General features: G+C 61.2%; 1 protein-coding gene across 1 annotated transcript in view; it reads left to right on the top strand.

The window, feature by feature from the left end:
• ADGRD1 (adhesion G protein-coupled receptor D1) overlaps positions 1-8,253 on the top strand; it is a 99,445-nt gene that overhangs the window by 28,394 nt on the left and 62,798 nt on the right. Inside the window, exons 9-13 of the mRNA XM_012657647.1 lie at positions 110-265; positions 875-934; positions 3,265-3,382; positions 4,114-4,224; positions 5,741-5,816. Coding sequence (XP_012513101.1) covers positions 110-265; positions 875-934; positions 3,265-3,382; positions 4,114-4,224; positions 5,741-5,816 — 521 coding nt within the window. The remainder of the gene's footprint in view (positions 1-109; positions 266-874; positions 935-3,264; positions 3,383-4,113; positions 4,225-5,740; positions 5,817-8,253) is intronic.

Here is an 8,253-nt window from a genome sequence, read left to right as displayed (position 1 = left end):
GGTTATTATCGTGGTATAAAAAGCGCTGGACCCGGAGTCGACACATGAACCTCTGTGGCGTATTTGGCTTTGGTTCCGAGCAGGAACTCATGTCACTGCCTTCTTCCAGGTACCCACCGACGCCTACCACCCCATCATAGCCAACCTGACGGAAGAGAGGAGAAACTTCCAAAGCCCCGGAATTGTGCTGAGTTACCTTCAGAACGTGTCCCTCAGTTTACCCAACAAATCGCTGTTGGAGGAAACGGCGTTGAATCTCACTGAGGTGAACCGTGCGGTGTCTGTGTCCCGTGCGCTGTGAGCCCCGGCCCGTAGATGCATGTTTGGCTTAAATAGAGTTAAAACGTCAGGCGCTGCTACTTAAAAGTTTGGATTTCAGGCTTGTCCTGGACAACCGGGTGGTGTGGCCTCTCTGGCCGGCTCTGCGCCCACCGTGGGGCCTCCCTTTGGGGCCCGAGGCTTTGCTTTGCCCAGTGCCGACCTGCCGGGTCTACTTAAGCAGCCACCTGGCCCCTGCGCGCTTGGGTTTGCAGCCCCCAGTCTAGACTAGGTGCAGTTGGGTCCCTGGCGGACTCGGTCGCGGGGCCGTGTACCACAGCCTGCACCCGGCGCAATTCCCAGAGCTGTCTGAAGCGCTCAGTGGATCAGCATTTACAGCAGTAACATCAAGAGGCTTCCTCTTTTCACTCCTCGAGACACTGTCCACCTGCTCTGCTCCCTGTCACTGGCCTGGTGGCCGTGAGCCGTCCCTGGGAGTTGTGCAGCCGAAACGGTCCAGGCCCCGCCTGTGTTGGGAGATGCGGGGAGAACCGAAGGTCTTCAGGCACGAGGCGTGAGGACAAGCGCTAAGCAGTGTCATTTTCTCCACCTTTAGACCTTCCTAAAGGCCGTGGGAGAGGTCCTTCTACTGCCCAGCTGGCCGGACGTGTCAGAGGTAAGAGAAAAGAAGGTTTCGATCTCCAAAGACGTGTGTATCTTGGGAGCCATCCTCTCTTCCTGGAAGTGGCGTAACCTGGCCCAGCCCACATCTATGAAAGGACGATGCAGCTCAGTCCTGATGTCTGGGGTGTCAGAGCCCAGTTCGACTGGCCGTGCGGCGGATTCGAGCGCCTTGCCTTCCCCAGGGCTCAGGGGAAGCGTCCGTGAGCGTGAGCATGAGCGTCTGTGATGCGTTACTGGCCTGGGCTCTGGAGAAGGGGATGATGTTTTTCTAGGAGGGACATCCGCCTGGTCTTTACCATGTTACAGAACATATTTTTTACCATCACACCATTCTCGAATGGGCACAAAAAGCCTGTTTGATGTTGAAGGTTAAGTGAAAATGAAAGTTAAGTGAAAAAAGTAGAACACGTGACAATATGCTCTTCACGATTAAAGGGTGAAAAAAAGCTTCTCTTGTTCTCTGTGCTCAAAATAGTTAGAAGGGAGAATGGAACAATTTTTTCTTTATTTCTAAAAATAGCTTAATTGATTTTACTCACTTAGAAAATAAAACAAGCAAATAGCTGCGGAGAAGTCAGAAAATGCAGATAATAGAAAACATATAAAGTAAAATGTCCCGAAATCCCAAGACTGAGAGGTTATTATTAACGATCTTACATATTTCTGCTACAATCTAGTGTTCAATTCACACGTGCACATATTCTATAAACACTGTGTATCCAGTTTTACCTGTTTCTCCTATGTGAGGAACAGTTTCCAGCGATAGTAAGTGTTCGTCTGCAACACTGTTGTGGCCGGGACAGGCGTCGCTGTGCCGCAGTAACAGAGAGACCCGCAGCTCTCAGCGCTCAGCGCAGCGGAGAGTGACTGCTCACCCGTCGAAGTCCAGCGCGGGTCGGAGGAGACTGTCCCCCACCGAGAGGCCGGGGGATCCAGGCTCTGTCCGTCCGAAGCTGCCTTCTCGGCGTGCGGCTTCCGAGGTCGGGGGCGGGGAGGAGAAGGCAGAGCGGGATTTGATGTCAGATGTTAAAGAGCTCATTCTCCTGAACCCGTACAAATACTAAAAAAATGTTTGCCAGTGTGAGACAGAATGACATCTCATTCTCTCATTATTAATAAGATTGCAGTAGGGTTTATGTTTGAGAAACTTTTTGTCTGAGAAAGTTCAAGTAAAATGCGATGAGGTTTAACATTGGCTAAGGGAGAAAAACAGGGTCAAGAACGTAAGATCTAGAAACAAATTCTTTTTGAAAAAGCACGATGCCTCAGGGCTCCAGATTTCCAGGGGGCTTGTGCACGAGGCCGCGGCCTGGGGAGCGGCCGGGGGCTCGGATGGGGCCCCGAGCAGACGTATTGCGGCGTCATTTTAAATTAACTTTTTCTGAATGCGGAACATGCGAATCCATCACGAAGTGTGAATGATCAGGGACTGTTCAGACTTAGGCAGGCTCTGATTTGCACTAAAGAGAACTCACGAACCAGTCGCCTCCCAGCAGAGCTGCACGCCAGAAACACGGAGTTCCGTGGGCGCAACTGTGCCTGGCTGAGGGAAACCAGGCCACGGCCTGCTGGGTTTCTAAAATTGGCCACGACTTTCTATTTCCGGCACGTCAGTCTCTCGGGGAGCGTGGGTTTGTGAGGGAGCACCGGGGACCAGCCTCCTTGGAGAGGCGGGAGGGGGTTGTCGCAGGGCAGAGCCCAGGCCGCGCGTTGCGCAGTGCGGCCCAGGGTGAGGGACGGTCGGCCCAGCGGGGTCAAGACGCACCCCGCCTTCCTGGGGCAGCGCATGCAGGAGCCCCTCTGCCTTGGGGACTCAGAGTGGGAGAGGAGGGAGGAGAAGGGAGGCGCCAGGCCGGCCAAGGAGGCCAGAGACGACTTGGGGTGCTGCACCCCCAAAGCATTGCACCCCTTCATGGGGAATGGGCTGGAACGGCTGGTGTGCTCGTCCCGGAGGGGACCCGTGGGTTGTCGGGCCCCTCCTCATGAGGCACTCGGGGCCCGGGGGCAGGTCCAGGACTCGCTGGCGGCCCCTGGTGAGGCAGGCGGAGCTCGGGCCGCTGCCACCACATATTAGCGCAGAAACGCACGAGCCCGTGGCCGGGGCAGTGGGTCCACCTCGGCCCGTGTCCCTGCTCCGTGAGCTCGGTCGGGTTGTGGCCTCTCTGTGGTCCTCCTGGTCTGTGAAGCAGGGCAGTCGTGTGACTCCTCCCTCCCGTGGGGCCGGGGTGAGTGAGTGGGTTCCGTGGGCTCCAGGGACCCACCTCGTGCGCCGGCTGAGCAGGGTGGGCGCGGGCGGCTCCCTCAGGCCTGTGTTCTTTGCAGGACGGCAGAGTGGTGCTGGGCTTGGTCGACGCCATCGACACCGTCGTGGGCCACGTGTCTTCCAACCTGCAGGCCAGCGAGCCCCGGGTCGCCATCGAGGGCTCCTCCTCCGTGGCGGGTACGTGGGCAGCACGCGCGCGGGACGGGGCGCGCTGGCTGTGGGGTTCCTGCGGGGATGGGCCTGGCCACCCCTCCCCATGCTGCCTTGTGTAGAGTCACACTGGGGTGCGGTCAGGTTGGGTGATGGGCCGTGATTTGCACACGGGGCCACGTACGTGCCTCGTGGGGGCCGGGCCTCGGTTCTGAGTGGGAGTCAGCGGCGGCAGCAGCCCCTGAGTGTCTGTGGAGCGGAAGGGGCAGGGTCGGGTTCCTGGTGTCAGCTGGGCGGCGCGGTCCAGACCCGCATGACCAGGCGATCGTCAGCCCGTACACAGAGGCAGGCGACGGCCGTGGGGTCTAACACCTTTCCCGCAGAGCATCCCGGGGCCCACGCTGCACCGCGAGAGCCGTGCGCACGTCCCGGGCGGTTCAGTCTCCCGCGTCTCAGCCTGGAGGGGAGCGGCGCCCTCCGCTCCTGGGCTCTTGCGCATCCCTGGCTCAGTCCCAGGCGCCGGAGAGCTGAGGGTGGGGGTGAGGCCAGGGGCGGGGGTCCCCACAGGTAGGGGCCCCGGAGGGGCGGCCGCGGCTTAGCTTCCGGGTCACGGTTACTTCCGGCTCCTTCCGGCTCGTGCTTTCCGGAGGCGGTTACTCCCCCTGGGGGCGCTCGTCCTGTTAAAAGAGGGGCACAGCCGGGTTCCCAGGCGGGTCCTGCGAGCTGCTGACTTCGGCCTCCGCCCTCGCTCCTTGCAGAGTTCGCTGTGGTCAAGCTGCTCCCCAGGGCCGCGAACCTCTCCCGCTACCGCTTCCCGGCCCGAGGGCAGAGCTACATCGAGATCCCCCAGGAGGCCTTGCGCAGCCACAGTGAGTGCGGTGCCGTGCCTGGCTGGGCCCACCCGGGGAGGGGGCTGGGGCGGGGAGCAGCGTGTGAAACTTGTCCCCGGTGAGGCCACCGTGGAGGACGTCACGTGTCCCGCCAGGCCTGCGCAGCGCCTGGTCAGCGGACGTAAACGAACAGATGGGCCATCGCCCCCCGACCCGGCCCAGGGTGGCCGCGGGCCAGGCGAGGGGTTCGTCCATTCAGGGTCCCCGGCTTCTACTCCGTGCGGGCCCAAGTCCAGTCTCGTAATTCAAAATGAGCGACCAAGGGGACCCGTGACTCTGACCAGGGAGCACCGTCGGGGCCCAGGCGGCTCCGGCTATTTTTGCCGCGATGACCGCTGCCTTCTCTGGTCCCTGAAAAGTGGACACGCCCCATGGATGTCCCCCTCTCCCTTCCCGCCCTGCAGGGCTCTGCCTCAGGGGTGCGGGGTGCGGGCCGGGCCAGCCGGGGTCAGACGTCTCCCCTCCCCAGCGAGGAGCGGCCTGGGGAACGTCCCCAACTGGTCACCTGCCGCACCCGCCGTGACGTCAGGTGTGCCCTGCCCCTGGGGAGAGGCGGGGAGCGCAGTTCTCCCCGAGGATGTCCCCACACGGAAGCCAGGCGGGGCGTCCCGTGGGGATGTGCTCAGGTCTCGACACCCAGCCGGGCCGCGGCCTCATGGTCCACACCTGGGGATGCTCACGGGGCAGCAGAGCTCACTGGGTACAAGTCTGGCGCTGGGGGGGGATCCCTGTCCCCCACTTTCTGGCCACGTGGCCTTGGGCAAGTTACTGAACTGGCCCGTGCCTCAGTTTCCCCATCTGAAAGTGGGGACGGTGTTACACCTGCATCGTGGTGTTGTTATGAGAATTAAACAGGTAGAGCACGGGGCCTGGCGGGCGGTGAGCACGGCTGTCAGGTACATTCCTGACAGGTTAGCACACACACTTAACCACTTGCACGGCAGCGCAGGAGGTCGGCTGGTCTCGCTCCTCCCGGCATCCTCCGCTGAGCGGAGGGAGTGAAAGGACGAGGGGACGTGTGGCTCCTGTTTGACAGTCGTGATGTAACAGAGGGGGGGCCAGGTGGAGGCACAGTGTCATCCCGGTGGCCACGACCACTGGCGAACCTGGTCCGTGCCTCGCTGCAGGGTTGCGTTGCCGTGACCCCTGTGCGCAGATAGCAGACAGGATGTGCGCACACGGCAGGGCTGGAGGCTGCCCCGGACGGCACAGGCCCCCGTGACGTCCCCGCTGCCTGGCTCTCCCTGGGCGTCAGCGTCTGCGTGTTTAGGGTTGGCTCGGGGCACGGAGCGGGAGTCGCCGTCATGGCTGACGCACGGCGCACCTGCGTGGAGTCTGCAGTGTGAATCCTGCCTGAGCCTCCTTCATGACCTCCCGGGGGGCTGCCTGGTTTCTTGGGGGTGAGGGACGTGCGGCTGGGCGAGGGGCTTTGTGTCTCTCCTGCTTGTCACCTGGAACACTGACGGGTGTCCCTGGGCCTCTGCTCTCTCCCCAGCCTGGGCCACCATCGTGGGGCTTCTCTACCACTCCGTGCACTGCTCCCTGCGCGGAATCCCGCCGGCCAGCACCAGGTGGGTCTCCTGGGCGTGGGGGGGGGGGGTGTGTGCAACTGCTGTGGGCGGCTGATCCCGGTGACACTCCCCCGGCACACACACACACACGCCCACATACACACCCCCAACACACACATACACACACACACACACCCATGCCGGGTCAGAGAACTCTCCGCACGGACGCTTGGTGCTTCACCATCAGAGCGAGAGAACGCCCAGCCCTTTGAGGAAGGCTCAGGACCTGCTCCCCGCGAGGTGCGCAGGCTGACAGCGACCCGGCTCTCTGCCCTCAGTTTCCGCTTCTGTGGGATGGGAAGGCGGCAGCCCCGCCCGTGTGCGTCAGGACCGTGTTGGGCACATGTGGGCAAAGCCAGCTCAGGCTGGGGAACGGAGGGCTCGGGGCCCAGAAGGGTGGGGGCAGGTGGGCGTCAGGCCCGGCAGGCCCCAAGGATGCGTCCAGGCCGGCGTCCGCCTCCTGCATCTGCTGCGCTCTGCGCCGGCTCCACCCCAGGAAGGCAGAGGCAGAGCTGGCTCCTGCGGCTTTGGCTCCGGGAGGTCAGGTCCTCAGGCCCTGCGGGGACGGGCTCCTTCCGGAACACACGGCCGGAACGCTGGTCAGTCTGGACAAAGGGCCATCGTCTGGATCTGAGCCTCCCGGCAGGCTGCACTTGGACAGGTTTCCCTACCTTGGAAGAAAGTGGGGACCCGTCGCTCTCGGCGTGATTTATAAAGTTCTTCGGAAAAATGATCACGGAAAAGTGCAATCTATTTTCCTCTAAAAGATGCCGTCTGAACTATTTGGGGGAAATTTTCCCAAACCCAAGATCACGAATGAAAACTTGACCCTCCTCTATCCTGCTTGCTGGAGTTCCGCCACGAAACTGGCGTTTCAGTGAAATGCACGAACTGCGTATCTGTGAGGCGTGGCAGTGTCCCGCGTGGGCCGAGGTGGGACCTGCAGGGGTGTGGGCGCTGCACCTCCGCCCGCGCTCCCTGCCCCTGCACGCTGGGAAAGGTGGCAGCATTGCTTACAGACATCGGCGCGCACACGCGTGTTTGGGGGTGACTCTCTGTGGCCAGGCAGACTCCTGCCTCCCGCCAGGGGCTGGTGAGCTCTTTCACAGAGGCCCAGATTGTAAACATTTTTGGCTTTCGGAGACTCTGCCTTGCAGGGCGAAGGCGGCACAGGCGAGGGAATGGAGCTGGCCGTCTTCCAACACGACTTTATTTACAAACCCGGCGGCCGGCGCAGGGCTGGGGTTTGCAGAGCTTCGCCAGACGCCCCATTATGTGAGCGCTGGCAGCGGTGGGCAGAGGGAGAGGCTGAGATGTCCTGCTCTGGGGGCCACAGCCTGGCCTGGGAGCTGGCCCGTCCCCACCCATCCTCACTGCCCCAGGTGGCTGCGGAGAGGACACTGGAGCCTCGGGACCCAGAAACCAAGTCACTGCATCTGGTCACCTTGCTCAACACCCCCCGCCCCCAACACCGAGGGCCCAGAGACAGGACAGCAAACGCTCCCCCCCACACCCGTCCTGGCAATAAGAACGTCGGCAGTACGGATTCCGCCAGCGACAAATCTACCCGCTGGAAACCAAGCACGGGTGCCCCGCGATGAGGAGAACATGCTGTTCGCGTGGACCGCGAGGTCGGATCCTCAGCTCAGATGAAGTTGTCGAGTCCACACGTGCTGCGGAGAGGCCTCGCCTCGACATTAGCCTGGAAAAGCATCATCCCCCAAGCAGCTGCTCCAGACGGGGCAGGAGGAAGGAGACGCCACCGACTGGCGCTTGGCCCTGGGGGACGCGCAGAGCTCTGGGGACGACGGGCAGCTGCCTGCGGACTGGGCTTGAGATCGTGTGTGGGATCTGCGCTTTCTCTCTGCGCTTGTTCTGACTTCTTGTCTTAACTGTTTAAATATCAGGGATTACAATTTATTTTTATTTGCTCACATTTTTTTTTCAAAATATCGCGGGGGTACGAATGTTTTGGTGACACGGATGGCTCTCTTGCTGCCTGCGTCGGGGCTGTACGTGCGCCATCACCCAGATAGTGATCACTGTCCCCGTAAGGTGGGTTTTCGCCCCCCGCCCCCCGCCTGATTTCCACCGAGTTTTACTTCCTTGGTGCACACACGTGTCATGGGTTAGCTCCAGTTTCATAGCAAGGACACGTGGTAGTTCTGACTTTCGACTGAGTTCCAGAGCTGATCCCCTCGACATGTGGGAAGTCTGGTGTTTGCTCACCGATTTCAGATCCCAGATGGACCCCTTGGAGTCTGGTAATCTCAGATGCCCTCCTTTTTTTCCTTTTTTCCTTTTTTTTGAGACAGTCTTGCTCTGTTGTCCATGCAGTGGCATCCGTGATGTGTGTGAGGAGATCGAGCAGAGGCTGGGGGTGGCGGCTGCGTGGGCCCCGCAGCCCCCGTCCCGCAGGGCCCTGAACACGGTGCTC

This window comes from Propithecus coquereli, unplaced genomic scaffold (genome assembly GCF_000956105.1).
Source record: "Propithecus coquereli isolate 6110/MARCELLA unplaced genomic scaffold, Pcoq_1.0 Scaffold556, whole genome shotgun sequence".
Lineage (NCBI taxonomy): Eukaryota > Metazoa > Chordata > Mammalia > Primates > Indriidae > Propithecus > Propithecus coquereli.
This window is presented reverse-complemented; position numbering and strand designations above follow the sequence as displayed.